Genomic DNA, 18311 nt, shown 5'->3' on the forward strand with positions numbered 1-18311 from the left:
GATGGAACTGGTGACAAGCCCAAGAGTGCTAACTTGGGGTCTGTTGGCCTTGGCATCATGGTTTGGGGTGAATAAACCCACACATCAGAGCCTGGCTTAATTTGTGGAGGGAAACTGAGGCAGACCCAAACTTTGCCCCGAACTTGCATTACTTTGCCAACAAAGGTCCATTTAGTCAAAGCTATGGTTTTTACAGTAGTCATGTATGGATGTGAGAGTTGGACTATAAAGAAAGCTGAGTGCTGAAGAATTGATGCTTTTGAACTGTGGTGTTGGAGAAGACTTGTGAGAGTCCCTTGGACAGCAAGGAGATCCAACCAGCCCATCCTAAAGGAAATCAGTCCTGAATATTCATTGGAACGACTGATACTGAAGCTGAAACTGCAATACATTGGCTACCAGATGTGAAGAACTGACTCACTGGAAAAGACCCTGATGCTGGGAAAGATTGAAGGCAGGAGGAGAAGGGGACGACAGAGGATGACATGGTTGGATGGCATCACCAACTCATTGGACATGAGTTTAAGCCAGCTCCAGGAGATGGTGATGGACAGGGAAGCCTGGCGTGCTGCAGTCCATGGGGTTGCAAAGAGTCAGACACGACTGAGCCACTGAACTGGACTGTCACTAGGAGGGGCTCCCCAGCATCACCAGGCCTGGGAGAAGTACCCCTACTCCCCAGAGGAGCCAGAAAGGCACTCCCCAGCTGGGTGGGAAGGCAATGAAGGTTCTGAGGTGCTGGGAGGAGGGGAACATGATGGAGGAGCATTCTGTCCTTCCTGCCTCCTTGGTGTGACTCACAGTGGGGGGACTTCTGCTCCTCATTCCCACCATGAACTCCTAGAAGCTCTGTTGCTGGCAGTTGTATGGAGGCACTCAACAACTGGATCTTTAAATGCAACCTGGGCTGTAGCTGGAGGCTGGGGTCCCTAGCACCCCTCCACAAAACTTCTCAAGAGGATGTGTATCCCCAGGATAGTTCATCAAATAGAAAAGTGACCCACGTCTGGGTCCCCGGGACCCCTTGGACCCCCATTTTTGCCTTGCGGCCACACCTTGCATCTTCCTTGCCCTTCTGCTCCAATCTCTCATCTACCCCATCGACCCCTGCCTCCCAGCTCCCTTCTGCTCCCATCTTTTGGTGCCCTTCCATATCCCTTATGCCAGGAACAGTCTCCCACTACTTGAGATCCATATGGAAAGCTGTATTCTGTCTTAGACATTTCCTGCCTTTCCTTCTGGCTCCTTCCATGAAGGCTTCCCTCAATACCCTACATCCAACCATATCCTGCTCCGGGGTAGAAATGATCACACTGGCCAGACTGACCTTCCCCGAGAGCAGAAGGAAGAGGCTTTTGAATGTCTCCTGCCTGCACAGGTTCTAAGAGTTAAGCCCAAGAACAGACAGCCCAGAAGGAGCAGTGGAAGAAGGAGACAGAGAAGGGAAGGAAGTCAGGCCACTCGAAGGCTTGAGGAAGGATTGGATAAGTGGGCAGAGCAGACCGAGGAACTTGGACAAAGTCTGGAGGCAGTGGGCACCCTGGGCGCTCCTGGAGCTGGGGGCTGACATGATGAAAATGGAATCCCCCCATGTGGCTGGATTAGAATGGGCTCAGGCCAATGGCGGGGATTTAAGGGGGCCATTGTAATGGCACAGCGAATAGGGAGAGTCAGACTCCAGGACATGGTGATGGAGGGACTGACATCAGATGTCAGGGGATGCTGAATCACAAGACCACCGAGGTGGTAGGCCCGGGTGACAGGAAATGGGCAAGAGAGGGGGATATGTTGTTTACAGGAGCTGACAGCGGGTCTACCCTCCCATGGGTATGGGAGTTGATGGCAGGACATCCGGGGACAGTGGCCTTTGAGTTAGTCACAAAGGTGAGAAGCCTGGCTGGAAACATAACAGAGACAGCTAAGGCACAAAGCAAACGTCAGCCTCATGAGGTGGCGGCCATTCCTGGTACCGTTCACGTGGTCTCTGCCAAGAGACCATGGGATGAGCACCGCTCCAGGTCTCTGACTGGCCAAGGAAGTCCAGCGCTTGCTTTGGCCATGCAGCGGTGTCCTCCCTTTTACCACAGCTGCCAGGTAATTCAGAGCCAGGTTTCATGCCCAAGTATTGCTGCCCATGCCACACCTCTCAGACACGTGGGAAGCGCTGTCACTGACTCTCCCTGGTTCAGCCTCTCCCTGCTTCTCATCTCAGCTCTGCTGGAATAACAGTGTCTGTGTATATAAATGTATATATACATTATATGCGTGCATGAGTGCTAAGTCATTTCAGTCATGTCCAACTCGTTGAGACCCCCATGGATTGTAGCCTGCCAGGCTCCTCTGTCCATGGGATTCTCCAGGCAAGAATACTGGAGTGGGTTGCGATGCCCTCCTCCAGGGGATATTCCCCACCCAGGGATGGACTCTGAATATCTTAACATCTCCTGCTTTGTCAGGAGGGTTCTTTACCACTGGCACCACCTGGGAAGCCCATGTATATTATATACATTTACTAGTTGTCGTAAAGTGTATTGGGTTTAACTTGAAAATTCCCTCAAACCCTTTCAGAACGAGGTGTGGGTACAAATGCTAAACAAATAGGTAAAACTACACATCCGCTAAGTCCATGACACGTGTGTGTTCCTCTCCATGAGTTCCTGTGTGTGGGTTCAGCGTCAGCCGTGTTCATAAGGTTGGTTGGTTTTCAAAGAGTGGAGTGGAGAAATGGAGAGATCAGGATGCAGGCAGGGAGGGGCACCTGATGTGCATCCCTCCTGGGGAGTCCTTCATCTCCTCCCCGGTTCAGGACTGTGGGCTGCGTGAGGGAGGGGTTACATGGGCTCTGAGTCATCACTGTATCACCTGCAAGTCAAGCCCATCAAATTAAAGCGTTCAACCAATTAAGCAAGTATTTATCAAATAACCCAGGGAGAGGCACTGTGCAAGGTGATACGTGGTTGTCAGCTGAAGGGAGGAAGAAGGAAGAGGAGGAAGGCAATTGAAAGAAGGGGGAAGAAGGAAGGAAAAAAATGGGCTCCGATGACATATTTCAGGGCATTCGATGCCCAGACGTAAAATCCATCATTTCAGGCTTCCGCTTCCAAAAGCAGCTGAGAATCACGAGGAAATGATCTCATCACATCTGTCATTAACCTGAGAAGTTAACTGGATGGTAATACTTTTGTAAATGACACCACGTGTGTGGCAGGGGATGGTCCCCTGCCTGCAGAATCCCCGGCCAGGGCTGGTCGGCAGCCTTTTCAGGGTCTGGGGAGGGTCTGGATTGGAGGGAATGTGAGGGTAATGTGGGGTCTGCGGAAGCTGTGGGATGGGGAGGGAGATGTGGGGAAGGGTGTTGGGGCGGGCGGGGATAAGAATGTGGGAGGAGGCAGGTGGATTGTGGATGAGATGGAGATGCGGGTGAGGAGCTGGGGTGAAGGAGATTGAGGACTGGGATGCTGGTGAGTGGGGATGATGGATGGAAGGGGCGGGCTGCCGGCACACAGGGAAAGGGCGGGCACAGTACGCAAGGGGGCAGTACTAGAAATCATCACGTAGTGATACTAGAAGTGATCAATCTATTCTATCTAATCTTCACAGCAATACCATGGGCTCGATGCTATTACCGTCATCCCCATTTTACAAATGGAGACACTGTGGCACAGAAAGGTAAACCACTTGCCCAAGTTCATCCAGTTATTAAGTGGCAGAGCCAGGGTTCAAATCCCAAGAGTTCCCATGCACAGCCCACACCCTCACCCACCAGGTCAGGCTGACACTCAGCCAGAAGGGGACACTGGGGCCCAAGAGTCAAAGCCACTTCCCTGGAGCCCAGCCCAGCCCCTCAGGGTCAGGATGTGAACCCAGGGCTCCCCGACTCTCAGGCGCTGTAGGACGGGACTCCCAAGACCTTGACCTGGGTTTGCCCACAGAGGTTCAGAAGGACCCAGCAATCACGGTAAAGAGGCCGGTGAGCAGCGCTCGCCCAGCCAGGCTGCTGGTGGTCAGGACTCACCATGAAGTAATAGAGCTGCGAGGACCTGGCCATGAACTCAGGCCGACACACAGCCACACAGATCTCCACGAAGCCAGCGTGCTGGCTGGGCTTGGCTTCCCCCATCTCACACACGATCCTGCAGGAGGAGAGGATGACCCCATGGATCACAAGGAGGTCACAGGCCTCCCTGCCATGATCTGTGGGCCCCACGCCTACCTGGGCCTCCTTCTCTGCAGTCCCATCTCAGGGATGGGCAGGGGAGGAGGAGGTGAAAGACACTGATTCCTGCGGCAAGGGCTCCTCCCTGGTTCTCAGGAAATGAAGTGGGATCTACAGGGGTCTCCTTGGTGGCCCTTGGAAAAATGGGGTGCCTCAGAGAGGACCCCAGACACTCAGTCCCCAATTCATGAATTGTCCACTCAGTTCTAAATTAGAGTGCAGGGAAAGTTTCAGCCAAACAGCTTAGGCAATACAGATGGCAGAGCCTAGAGAGGTAAAGTGACTTACCCAAGGGCACACAGCCATCAGATAGGGACCTCAGAGCAGACCTAAGGTTTTCAAGTCCTCGCCTTGGAGCTCTTTGCTCCCAGGGCATGGACTGCCCCAGGAAGTGGTTTCTGCTCCTAATCCATCTGGCAGGGGAAGGGGTAAGGGAGAGTCTGAACATCTCCCCTTTTAAAAAATTGTTACTGTTTCAATTACAAAATGGTTCATACCCTTGAAAACAGTACAGAAGTAAAAAGCAAGTGTGCCTTTCTTCACTAATCTGTCTCAAAATCTTGGTGTATAAATCTGTGCAGAACTTTCTCTAGATCTATGCAAATATGTAATACAAATAATCTCCATTTTATAAATGAAGAATTAAGGCATAGAAAAATATATGCTTTTCTGTCCCAATAACATAATTAATACATGGTAGGTTAAAAAAAAAAAAGTAAAAAAAGTCACCTGCCATATATATATCCCTGCACCCCATTGCATCCCCTGAAATATCCACTGTCAACATCTTGGTGATTATGTTTCCAGTCTTGCTTTTCTTTTACAAAATTAATTATAAACTCCGTTTTCTGCTTGGTAACCTGTGTTCTCGCTTAATAAAACTTGTGTATATGCCTGGTCATGATTCTCCTACAGCATCAAATTTAATGGCTGTGTAGTTTACTGTCCTAGGTATATACAATAATTTATTAAATTAATTCCCTATTTTTAGACACATGAATTGCTTCTACAATTTCACTGTTATAAATTAGGCCAAAATAAACATTCTTGCAAATAAATATTTGTGCATTCTGTTTATTTGGGGAAAGTTCTAGAATTATTATGGCCAGGCTAAAGACATTTGACCTACATTTCCACATTGCCTTCCAGGAAGGTCATCCCAATTTACCTTCCTGACATGAATGTATGAATGTGCTATTTCTCATGCCTCTCACTTGAACTGGGTATTAACTTTTAAAAATTGTCCCCACTGTTTTAATTTGCATTCCATTGGTGGTTACTACTGATATTAAACATTTTTTATATGACTTTGGTTCTTTGTCTTGTGAGTCGCACAGGCACACTCTGCTAATTTTGTGTTAATTGCCTTTCATCTATAGCACCTCTTCCTATGTTAAGAAAAAGCGTACTGTAACAGGGTATAACCATATGCTCGGTTTATCATTCATATTTCTACTTTGCACACAGTGGTTTTGGTACACAGGTTTTCAGTATTATGTACTCAAATCTCCTAATCTTTTCCTTTATATTTTTCTTTTGCAGTCATACCTGGAACACCTTCCCCTTCTTGAAATCAAATAAATTCTCACCTGCCTTTTCTTCTAATCCTTTCACAGTTTTTTATTTTACCCCTAACTCTTTAATCCACCTAGAATTTATTTTGGTGTATAATGTGAAATAAAAATCCGATATCGTACTTTTTCCAGGTGTTGAAAATGAACCACTAACTGAACGAGTTTTGCTTTCCTTTGTTGTTTTTGTTTAGTCACTAAGTCATGTACAACTCTTTTGCGACCCCATGGACTGCAGCCTGCCAGGCTTCTCTGTCCATGGGATTTCCCAGGCAAGAAGACTTAGCCAACACAGTGTAAATGGATTCACCTACCTAAGTGAGACCTTGCAAAGAGTTACGAACTTAGGCAACAGGGACAAGTGGCAAGGTTTCACTCTGGGAGGGGCAATATAGAGGGTGTAGAATATAGATTCTACTGTGCTGGTGAACATTTATTTCATGCCTGTGTTTGCTGGGCTGGAAAATTGTCTTTACTTATTTACAAGGCAATACATGATTCACAAAACTCCCTTGCCAGGTAGGTTAGAGGTCAAGGCCATGGCCAAGATCATGCGTTGAATGGCCCTCTCTGTGGACCAGCAGATTTTGTTGGAAGAAAACAATCCAAGTCCCCACAGGCATGAGAGTGGGTGTGGAGGTCCATTCTCAGCCTCCATAGATGATCATATAGGTCTAGCTTTTTTCATAACCAAGAGTGGACAGGACGGGGGAGTTAGAGACATTGGAGGGAGTCAGAGGGAGGAACAGAACTCTCACTACTGTAGATTTTGATTTTGATCCATCTTGCTCCTACTCATCTCCACACCCCCAAAGAGCTAATGATCATTTCCCCTTCTCTCCCTGCCATCTCCTCTTCCCCTTTCTGAATTTCCTCCAATGTGGCAGCTGGCTGGTTCAGGAGCTGGGGAGTTGCAGGAGTCCCCACCTCACACACCCTAGAAGGTGAGGGACAGTCTCCTTTTCTGTCCATAAGCGCTAAGAGCCTCTGCTGCTGACCAGGGAAGATGTCAGTGTCAATCGTCTATTTATATGGACTTCTCAGCCCCGCCCTCCCCATGTCTCCAAGGCCTCCACTTACTGTTCGGCAGGGATGTAGCCATCCACCAAAGGGCTGCACTCCACGCCTGCCACCTTGACGTGGGAGGCGATGTCCCGGAATTCCAGGCCCAGGTTCTCCCCTCGGATGGTGACCTTGGTGCCCCCTTCCCGGGGGCCTGTCACTGGGATTATCTGGAAGGAGGAAGCACGGTAATCTGATACCAAGGTGGAGCATCAACCCCCTGCTGATGGCACAGGAAGAGGTTCTTCCCTTTCTACACCCCATGCCCTCCACCCAATTCCTTGAGTTGAGTTCAAGTCCACAAGGGCACCCAGGTCTGGGACTGTGGATGGACAGGAGTTTCTGGAAGAGTAGTCTGGGTGTATGGTTTTAGGAGCAGGGTTCAAAGCCCCTTGCTCCTCTTCCTGTTTCACAGAAGAAGAGATAGAATGTGATCTGCAATGTTACTGGGTAATTAATAGAAAATCGGAATTAAAGCCTACTGGCATTTATTTGGTGGCACTAGTAGTAATGAACCTGCCTGCCTGTGCAGGAGACATAAGAGATGCAGGTTTGATCTCTGGGTCGGGAAGATCCCCTGGAGGAGGGCATGGCAACCAACTCCAGTATTCTTGCCTGGAGAATCCCATGGACAGAGGAGCCTGGCGGGCTATGGTCCATAGGGTCACAAAGAATCCGACACGACTGAAGCCACTTAGCAGCAGCAGTATTGCTTGTGTTAGTTCCATTCTCAATGAAAATGAACAAGCCTCCTATCAACCCACAGCCCTCCACACGATGGCATCCACCCACCTTTCAAGATCCTTGTCAACAGTCACTTCCCCATCACCAGATGCTCTATGTCTTTCTCCACTGAAATTTTAGGACAGCTTTGTATGCTCTTTTCATCATAGCGTTTGTGTCTGATTCCTCCCCCTGCCCTCCCCCTGCCCCCTCCTCTTCAGATCCTGAGTCTCTGAGAGCATGGACAGTGGTGCCTCCCGTCTCCTCATGGACTTTCTAGTGATAGCACCATAGTTATTTCTTGAGGTGTAATTGTATTGAACACCCCAACTATCCAAAAGCATCTTCCTGGAGTTAGAAAAGTGTTTGTCACAGCTCCTCTGTCATTATCTAGTGTGGTTTCTAAGGAGATGGGTTTAATTTAGACTTTATTCTCATAAACTTGGCCCAAATGACTGGCTTTCCCTCCTAAGACGTCACCACTGATGCTAAAAACCCACGATTGGAATGTTATAATTCAACAACCAAGGACCTGCTTTGTGGGGACTCCATACACTTCAGTTCAGTTCAGTTCAGTTCAGTCGCTCAGTTGTGTCCGACTCTTTGCGACCCCACGAATCACAGCACGCCAGGCCTCTCTGTCCATCACCAACTCCCGGAGTTCACTCAAACTCATGTCCACAGAGTTAGTGATGCCATTCAGCCATCTCATTCTCTGTCATCCCCGTTTCCTCCCGCCCCCCAATCCCTCCCAGCATCAGAGTCTTTTCCAGTGAGTCAGCTCGTCGCATGAGTTGGCCAAAGTATTGGAGTTTCAGCTTTAGCATCAGGCCTTCCAATGAACACCCAGGACTGATCTCCTTTAGAATGGACTGGTTGGATGTCCTTGCAGTCCAAGGGACTCTCAAGAGTCTTCTCCAGCACCACAGTTCAAAAGCATCAATTCTTTGGCGATCAGCTTTCTTCACAGTCCGACTCTCACATCCATACATGACCACTGGAAAAACCATAGCCTTGACACTTCACGTGATCTAATTATGAGCCCACACAGTAGTGACCTGAATGGCAGAAGACACTCCATGCCAGCCTCTCCTGGCATCTGATAGACCAGAGAAGGGCCCATTTCCTGTTCTTGGTGCCGCTGAACATCAGCGCCTGGCTCTTGGTCAATGTCAACGGGATCACAATTGGAGGAGTCCAGATAGGGTACCACTTAACATTACCTATTCTCTGTATCCTTCCAGGGATACAAGTGGGGCTTTCATCCTGGCAGGAGGGTGAGAGATGGGGAAGGAATAACAGCTTTGCTGGGTTTTCTAGGCTATCCACCTACAAAGGTCAAGACACTTCTGCTTCTCACATGCATAGGTGTGCAATCTATAAGTAAGCATACATGAGGGCAAGGGTTTGTACATGCACATTACCACTGCAGTGAAAAAAACAGGTTCTTTGGAGACAGGCTTGTTTCTGTGTGAGGAAGGTGGCCAGACACAGGGGGGTGGGTTGGGGCAGTCCCTGTCCTCCCCAGATGCCTGCCCAGCCAGTCCCCAAGGCGCCACTGGCACCTGGCAGCAGCAGCATCATGATATTCCAGCTCTGGCCTGTGGTCCTGAAAAGGGAGTTTTATCTCTGGCTCAATCCTCAGGTACTCGGGATCCCCGGAGGGCCGATACCAGTATGGAGCCAGTAAGTAGCCTTTGTCGCAGGGAGATTTGTTTCATTTGCCGCCTCCTCCCTGTGATTTTCTTGGTCTCAGGCCAAGAAGAAAGCAAATCCCATCGTTTTCGCCAGACACACCATTAGCAGTCCTGTGAGGCAGCACCGGGGGATGGTTTCTTGCTATGGGCTCTGAGGGTAGAGGGTGGCTGGAAAGGAGGGGGGGCCCTCATATAGAGGTGTACCAGAGGCATCCACCTGCCTGCCTTTTCCAAATAATTCTGTACGTAAAATGCATAAGTATCGTTCTGTGGTTTGAGAACTATTGCTGAGATTCTGAATCATGCAGGAGACTGAAGGCAGGACTGAATGAAGCTCTCTTGACATCTGGAAAACCAGGGATGTGGAGAGTGAAGGGGCTAACTGGGGGAGGCAAGAACGTGGGGAGGGCCCACAGCCAGGGGGCCAGGCCAGGAGGCTGCTTTGCTGGAGGAGCTGCTCACTCAGGAGCCAAGCCCCTTCCTGTTTTACACATCCCTACTGTGTCAGACTTTATTTTTTTGGGCTCCAAAATCACTGCGGATGCTGATTGCAGCCATGCAATTAAAAGACGCTAACTCCTTGGAACGAAAGTTATGACCAACCTAGATAGTATATTAAAAAGCAGAGACATTACTTTGCCAACCAAGGTCCGTCTAGTCAAGGCTATGGTTTTTCCAGTGGTCATGTATGGATGTGAGAGTTGGACTGTGAAGAAAGCTGATCGCCGAAGAATTGATGCTTTTGAACTGTGGTGCTGGAGAAGACTCTTGAAAGTCCCCTGGACTGCAAGGACATCCAACCAGTCCATTCTAAAGGAGATCAATCCTGGGTGTTCATTGGAAGGCCTGATGCTAAAGCTGAAACTCCAATACTTTGGCCACCTTATGCAAAGAGTTGACTCACTGGAAAAGACTCTGATGCTGGGAGGGATTGGGGGTAGGAGGAGATGGGGACGGCAGAGAATGAGATGGCTGGATGGCATCACCGACTCTGTGGACATGAGTTTGAGTGAACTCCGGGAGTTGGTGATGGACAGGGAGGCCTGGTGTGCTGTGATTCATGGGGTTGCAAAGAGTCGGACACAACTGAGCGACTGAACTGAACTGAACTGAACTGTGCCTGCATCACTTGTGATGAGAGGAGCCAGGGAATGAGTGGATGTTCTTCTGCCTTTGTAGGGCGGAAGACAGCAATCAAGAGACCTGCTTTTCAGGACTCCTTTGATTTATTCTTTGGTCAGAGTAGATCTCAGTGTCGATCTTTTATGTAGGAGAGGGTGATAATAACCCCCAGTTCATGAGTTGCACTGTGTCCCCCTAAATCCATATGTCAAAGTTCCTAAATCCCAGCATCTCAGAATTGTAACCTTTGGAGAAAGGGTCTGTATGGAGGTAGTCAAGTCAAAAGGAGGTCATTCCGGTGGGTCCTAATCCAATATGACTGGTGTCCTCATAAAAAGAGGTTTGCACAGAGACACACATAGAAGAAAGATGATGTGAAGAGACACAGGAAGAAGACAGTCACCTACAAGCCAAGGAGTTGTTGTTGTTGTTTAGTGGCTAAGTCGTGTCTGACTGTTTGCAACCCCATGGACCTTCCTGACCCAGGGATTGAACCGCGTCTCCTGAATCGGCAGGTGGAGAGAGGAGTCTGGAACAGACCCTTCCCTTCACAGCCCATAGAATGAACCAACCCTGAAACACCTTGATTTCAACGTCCAGCCTCCGGAACTGAGCGACAATGTGCTTCTATTGTTTAAGGTGCTTGGTCGCAGCAACCCTAGGAATTCACACAGCAGGGTTGTTGTGAGCCCAGATGTGGTGAAGGATAGGCGGCTATTTCACAGACTCTGAAGCACCACACAAACGTTCAGCCTGCAACTGTGGGCTTCCCTGGTGGCTCAGTAGTAAAGAATCCACCTGCCGATGCAGGCTACTTGGGTTTGATCCCTGGGTCAGGAAGATCCCCTGGAGGAGGAAATGGCCACGCAATCCAGTATTATTGCCTGGGAAATCCCCTGGACAGAGGAGCCTGGTGGACTATACTCCCTGGGGTCACAGAGAGTCAGACACGACTTGGCGACTAAACAACCAGCAACAATTGCTAGGGTACCAGACGTGGGCGTGTGTAACACTGCCCAGCGCCGGATGTCCAGCGTCCACTCACTATGGATGGGCAGACTGAGCCTCTTCTTCCCTCTGACCCTGCTGTGACATTACCATTCTCAGCACCAAGCACCGAGGCACCTACTATGTGCTTAACCCTGGGCGTCAGGAGTTGATGTATCAGACACCGTCCTGTCACTGAGACAGGCACGTCTCTTCCTTATTTTACAAGACGAGTAAGGGATTCCATCAAGGTAGGGGGGTACCTCAGGGGGTTGTCCTGAGGTAGTGTGGCTGTCAAGACACCAGGGCAGTGAAGGGCTTCAGTTCAGTTCAGTTCAGTTCATTTCAGTCGCTCAGTCGTGTCCGACTCTCCGCGACCCCATGAATCATAGCACGCCAGGCCTCCCTGTCCATCACCAACTCCCGGAATTCACTCAAACTCATGTCCACAGAGTCAGTGATGCCATCCAGCCATCTCATTCTCGGTCGTCCCCTTCTTCTCCCACCCCCAATCTTTCCCAGCATCAGAGTCTTTTCCAGTGAGTCAACTCGTCGCATGAGGTGGCCAAAGTATTGCAGCTTCAGCTTTAGCATCAGTCCCTCCAACGAACACCCAGGATTGATCTCCTTTAGAATGGACTGGTTGGATCTCCTTGCAGTCCAAGGGACTCTCAAGAGTCTTCTCCAGCACCACAGTTCAAAAGCATCGATTCTTCGGCAATAGATACGCACTTTAACAATGACTTTAACAATGTTGATGATGAATGAGGAGGAAGAAGGGGCTGAGATCCCCACGAACTGGTCATCAGTCAAGCATTTGTACGAATTTACTCATACAAGCCCTGTCCCTGCGCTGGGAGGTGGGCGCTTAAACCCACGGCACAGGTGAGCAAGCTGAGGCCTGGAGACAGAGATGAATTAGTGCCGCGGGACCCAACAGTTAGTTGGGGTTAGCTAATGGCACAGGGGCTCACACGCTGCTCTCTGCAGACCCCAGTACCCGCATCTCTAGCTCTGCCCTGCCCATCACCGCTCCTGGCTGCACTGCCCGTGTCCCGCCCATCCTCCTAACCGCGCTCCCAGTCTGTTTTCGTCATCTTACAGCTTAGGTCTTGTTCTGTGCTCACCCTGAAGCCTCTCTGCTCTGACCTCCACCTCTCCAGGGTTGGGGTCCGCACCCTTGACCCCTACGCAGCCTGGGCTCATGGGCTGACTGCTTAATGAGCTGCTGCTGATGAAGCCTCATGGGCTCATCACCAAGACTCCTGGAGATCAGGAAGGGGAGTCGAGGACTGTGAGTCCTTTCTGGCACACGGAGACGCCATAGGACAGCTGAGTTGTGCCCTCTTGGCTCTCGACCTCCTCTGATGTGGGAAGGGCCTCTGAGCCAAGCCTAGAACTGCTGCAGATTTTCAGGAAAACGAGGCTGCCCGCAGCCAGTTGGGCACCTGGTGGTCACTAGGGTGCTGGCCACCATGCCAGGCGTGGCTTTCAGGGTCCAGGCCACCATGCCAGGTGTGGCTTTCAGGGCCCAGCTGGGGGCAGGACAGGGTCCAGTGGAGCACAGCTCACCTCTGTGATGCGGGGGTTCGTGCACTTGCTGTTGGTGCCTGACAGCTCCAGCCACTGGCTCTCGTGGACGGGGCAGTGCTGCCGGAGGGTGCACTGCCCTTGGCTCTGGCACCAGCCGCATTCGAAGTCCGGGTCCGCCTTGAGGCACAGCCCGCAGCTCTCACGCATGGCCCCACACTTATAGAGGTGAACTGCAGGCAGAGGGCAAGAGGGGTTTGGAGGTGGGGGCCGGGCGGGGGGGAGCCAGGAGTGTGGACCGGGAACACAGTCCTGGCCTCTGTACGGCAGCCTTGTCCCCTAGCCTTTTGTATGCAAAAAAGGCCTGGGCAGAAGAACATGGCTGAGAGGTGAAGTCTACCCTATAAGCAGGGGCCCAGTTAGCTAGCTGCTCCCTGCTAACCCTGCTCCCTCCACTGCACTCCCAGGAGCTGCCCACCCGCTGGAGCAGTCACAGCAGTGGTGGTGCTGGGGAGGCGTGGAGGGAGGGCATGGAATGACACCGCACTGAATGGGAGCTGCTCCTCCCTGCCCGCCTCCCCGGCCCGCCTTCCACACCTTTATTCTGAGCTGGGTTGTCAATGTTGAAGTGCCCATTCCACACAACTGTCAGCTCCACCGGCAGGTTGTTGATCTCCATCCCTTCGTAGGAATACTGCGGCCAGGATGGGAAGAAAGGAGAAAGCTGGTCACAGAGATTTCTACGGGGTGAGGCGTGCCCATTGTTCAGCCTGGTGGCCACAAGAGTGCATGGGGCTCAGGACAGGCCAAGACTGTGTGAGCGCATGTGTGTGTGCACGTGCAGGCACACTCGAGCACACACACATACACGTATGTGCAAGCAAGGTGGGGATGCCGGTCTCAGGGGATCAGAGCAGGGGGTCAAGAAGCTAAGACGGGGAGGGGCGGGCCTGGGTGGGACACACATTGGGAATGTGGGTTCACACAGCAGACTACAGTAAGTCTTGGCCACCTTCTCTGGATGCCTATTCCTGCCAGCTGAGCCTTCCCCTGGACGTTTAAGTGAGAGAGGAGATTGCTTCCCACTGGGTGCCCAGGTGGGGAGTTCTGACCTTTAGGCCTTGCCAGGCCTTCGATGTGATTCAGGAACTTTCATTTCTAGGACATGTTCAGGGGAGGTGGGCACTTTACCAGGGAACTGGCCAAGCCTGATCAATTCGCAGGCAGGGAGAGAAGGGGGGAAATGGGGAGGAAATGAAGGGGCTGCTCTCTTCATGGGTGAATGACTGGGGCTTAAACATGGAAGAGGATGGATGAGAGCTCAGAGGTGAGGTGGGAAATGCTGAGGTCACCCTACAGCATGAACCTGGAAATCTGGGTCAAGACACCAGAAGCTCCAAGATTGGGCAGAGGGCCCCAGCCCCACCACTGTCTGTTGGATGGGAAGCTGTTCCAGGCCTCTGGGCCCTGTTTCCCCACCCAGCTCTCCTCTAATGTCCCTGCCCCTGCCCCAGGCTGGGTCTATCCCAAGGGACAGTGGTGCTAAGGGGGGAGGTGGGGACGTGGCAGAAACAGCCCCCAGAATGCCAGCCCCCATCTGCCTTCTGCCAACATCCCCTTCTCCATCCCCGGAGAAGGAGGGCAGGCGGCAGGAACTTGCTGCCCTCTCAGGGTAGTGCTTCCAATCCCTACCTGGTGATTTTCTCATTATTCCACTAGATTCTGCCCACCACAGGGGGTGGGATGGGAGATTGAAGCTAAAACAGGTTTTCTGCGGAGGAGGCACTGGAGGTGGGCAATTTGTTGGAAGAGTTCCGTCCAGGGGACTTGGTCTGAAGTTGTGTTTGCAGAGCCAGCAGGGTCTCTTAACGCGGCTTATGTTTGGAGGGGCTGGGCCATGGGGATGTACGTGGCTATTGTGGCAGGCAGCTGATGCTCTGTTTCCCTGAGGGGAGGACAGTGCAGAAACTCGGAATTCTCAGGCTGCAAAAGGTCTCGGGGGCCTCTGCTCTGCAGCCTATCCATGGGGGCTTCTAAAGGAAATGTTATCTTAACCTGGGAAATTGTCCTATATTCCTGAGTGACAGAGCGCGCTCCATGACGAGAATGCTGTGACCTTGTCCTCATACAGAATCACAAGCAGGGTGTGTGTCCAGCCTTCTTCAGGCTCTACCCTAGCACAGCAGTTCACAAACTCTTTGCTGATGATACTTGGGCCAGGGAGCCACATGCAGTGTTTCTCCCCCAGCGGTGGTGGTTTCCACCACCGTTCACACTCTTGCATAATCTCCCTCTTGACTCCTGGGCCAGGGTCAGAGTTTGGGCTGAGCCATAGAATAAAGCAAAGCTTCCTACTCCTGCAGGAATAATACTGGAAAATATTTTTGGTCATCCTGTAACTCAGCTGATGACTCATAAGCTTTCTGCATTGCAGGGCAGTAATCAACTCCCCAGAGGTTAAGTGTTTCGAATCTGGGTGGGTCATTCCAAGTTGCCCTGAGTTTTCTTAAAGAAAAAAAAAAGAAAAGGACTGCCTTCATCAGAGTCATGGGGACCTTGGCGGGTGGGGAATGAGGTCTACTAAATGCAGATTCCAGGTCCCTACCCAGACCTGCTAAATCGGAATCTCTGGAGACAGGAGCACTTCCAGGGAGGCACTCTAGCGAGCCTGGTGCTGCTAGAGTTAGAGAATCTAGAGAATCACTGCTCCTCGCCGTCTGCTAGCAGCGGGAAGACAGAGGCCTGCCAAGGGGGATGTGTGGAGGAGAGGAGTGGGGGCTCGGGGAGGCAGAGAACACTTTCCAGACACCCTCTTCCCATTTCCTCCTGTGGCCAAGCCCCTCTGCCTCATCCTTCCCAGCCCCGTCCTCTGAGACCCCAGTGGGAGACAGATGGTGAGGACCAGTGTCAGGCCGCCCAGACCTCTAGGAAGGATGCAGGCAGTGCCTAAATCAGCATCGGAGCCAGGCTCCTGCCTCTCGGGTCTGGGTCTGGGTCTGGCCCAGGGGGTTGTCAGCCGAAGACCAAGAGCACCTTCAGGGCCCTCTCCAGACGGACCTGAGACCCCCAGAGAGCGAGGCAAGCCCGACGGCCCAGGCGTGCTCGGGAGTGTCTGCATGCACGAACGGCTTCGCGTGCGCGCGGACGTGAGACTGGTCTGCGCGCCTCTGTGCTTTCAGACGCGTGTGCGCCCATGAGCACACGTGGGCATGCACGTGGACTGCCGTGAAGGGACCCCGCAGCGACCGGCTGTGTGAATGCGGGCAGAGGACCCGGGTTTCAGGTTCTCCACGTGAAAAGTGCGGATGACACACAGCGCGTACCTCAGGAGACTGTCGGGAGGGTTTGAGACAACCATCCGATGCTCTGGGCGGTACAGTGCCTGTCACAGAGAACAGGCACCCAAACATTACAGTATATTTGAATCTGTGTGGGTACCCTGAAGGGTGCTGTGTAAAAGCACACTTGTGTTCCCTGTGTTTGTGTTTATGTGGAATAATAGCAGTGCCTACTGAGTGTTTATGTGCCAGACACTCAGTACATACGGAGACATATGCAGATGAGAACACTCCTGTGTTCAGACGTGTGTGTATGTGGGTGTGTGCACGCGCACATTTTCTTTCTGAAGAAAACAGAAATTATAAGACTTTAAGGATCAGAAGTTCTGGGCATTGCTTCCTCTTTCTCCTCCCCTTCCTGAGACCTCAATTCTGAAATATTAACAGAAATCATTAACTGCTGTGTTCCCCACCACCCTCTAGGTCTCCAGGGAAGTCACTCTGCTTCCTGGAGACACCCTCCCGCCCCTTTGACCTATATCCTTCTGGAAGCAGCCTGCTGGGGAGCCTGGACCACTGGTTCCCATCCCCCAACACTCCCCACCTCCACTCCGCTTAGCATTTATATAGCTCTGTGTAATCAGTGGGCAGTTAATCTGCACAAAGCCCAGAGCTGAAGGAAAAGTGTTTCAGGCTCCCAGGGGCCAGGAGGTTAAGTGTCTCAATCAAGGTCTGGCTCACCGTGGCCCAGCTCACGGATGACGTTACTCATTCCCTGTGAACCTCAGTTTCCCAACCTTCTAAAAGCAAAGAGAGGACCTCTTTATAATTCGGACTTTCTTCCCTCCAGTCATTCCCCTGTCTGAGATATTTTGGTGGAAAGTTCTATCAATTCTATCACCAACATAAGATACCTGGGCTTCCCAGGTGGTGCTAGTGGTAAAGAACCTGCCTGCCAATGCAGAAGTCACAGGAGACAGGGGTTTGATCCCTGCGTTGGGAAGATCCTGGAGGAGGGCATGGCAACCCACTCCAGTATTCTTGCCTGGAGAATCCCATGGGCAGAAGAGCCTAGAGGGCTACAGTCCAAGGTCACAAAGAGCTGGACACGACTGAAGCAATTTAGCACACATGCAAAAGCATATGTGTTGCGTCCTCAGAAGCTCAGCAGACACACTCCCAGCTATGTTCCAGTAAAGCAGGAAGTGGGGACAAGTCACCCCCCTCATTGGTCTCCCCATCCTTGTTTTACACGCAGTAAACTGGGGCACCACAAGAAGTTGTGAGGCTCCCTGTGGGCGGGTGGAAGCTGGGCCTTTACGTCCAGAGTGCAGCCAGCCCTCCACCCCTCTGCGGCCCACTGACTATCGTGATGGCCAGTGACTGCAGGGTGGGACTGGACGCTATTATTAGCAGCACTTGACATTTCTGGAGCCACAGTCTAAAGGAGGCCTCAAACACCCACAGTTGCTCCGTCCTCCCCCTGTCGCCTGCGAGCTGCCCTGATTTTCCACCTACAGGCCCCCGAGGGCTACGGCGATTGGCCCAGGGCCTGTCCCCACATAGTGGGCTGGAAATGAGCTGCCTGCCTACCAGCCCTGGGGTCACCCCGTGCAAAATGTTCCTGTGTCTCTCTTTCTCTTCTGCTCTCCTCTGAGACCTCTTGGTCACCCTCCTGTCTCTGCCATCACAAACCGGGGGTGTGGGGGCAGGGGCTGGTTTCTCTGTTAGAACCTTCTCTCCTCCTGCCCCTACTCCAGAGAGCTCATTTACGAAACAAAACAACAGTGACTCTTCTTCCACCATCCTCTCTGAGGCAGAGCAGACCCTACTATAAAGTGCTCAGTTGCTGGTTTTGGCCTAAACTTTGATGAGGGGTGTGTTACGAGACTGGGTTTAAGTTCTAAATTGGCTTTGACTTGCTGTGTGACCTAGGGCAGGTCACCTGCCCTTTCTAGACTTTGGAGATCCCCTCCCTGCCTCTGTCACAGGATCAAGTAAATACTCAGGTCTCTTCCTGCCTTGCTGGTATGTTGTTTTCTATTACAATGGTAAGGGAGGCTTGCCCCTGACAATGACCCCAATTTTTTTTTTTAAGGAAGTCACTTGACAGTAAGCACCACCC

The 18311-nt window shown here is 51.5% G+C and overlaps 1 protein-coding gene across 1 annotated transcript in view; it reads right to left on the reverse strand.

The window, feature by feature from the left end:
• The window catches only part of PLXNA4 (plexin A4), a 492275-nt gene that overhangs the window by 64862 nt on the left and 409102 nt on the right, over positions 1-18311 (reverse strand). The window contains exons 11-14 of the mRNA XM_055421287.2: positions 13506-13602; positions 12951-13141; positions 6868-7019; positions 4016-4133 (exon numbers count right to left, since the gene is read on the reverse strand). Of these exons, the coding sequence (XP_055277262.2) occupies positions 4016-4133; positions 6868-7019; positions 12951-13141; positions 13506-13602 (558 nt within the window). The remainder of the gene's footprint in view (positions 1-4015; positions 4134-6867; positions 7020-12950; positions 13142-13505; positions 13603-18311) is intronic.

The sequence above is a fragment of the Moschus berezovskii genome, chromosome 3 (assembly GCF_049115385.1).
Source record: "Moschus berezovskii isolate FMDL1 chromosome 3, NW_MosBer_1.0, whole genome shotgun sequence".
NCBI lineage: Eukaryota > Metazoa > Chordata > Mammalia > Artiodactyla > Moschidae > Moschus > Moschus berezovskii.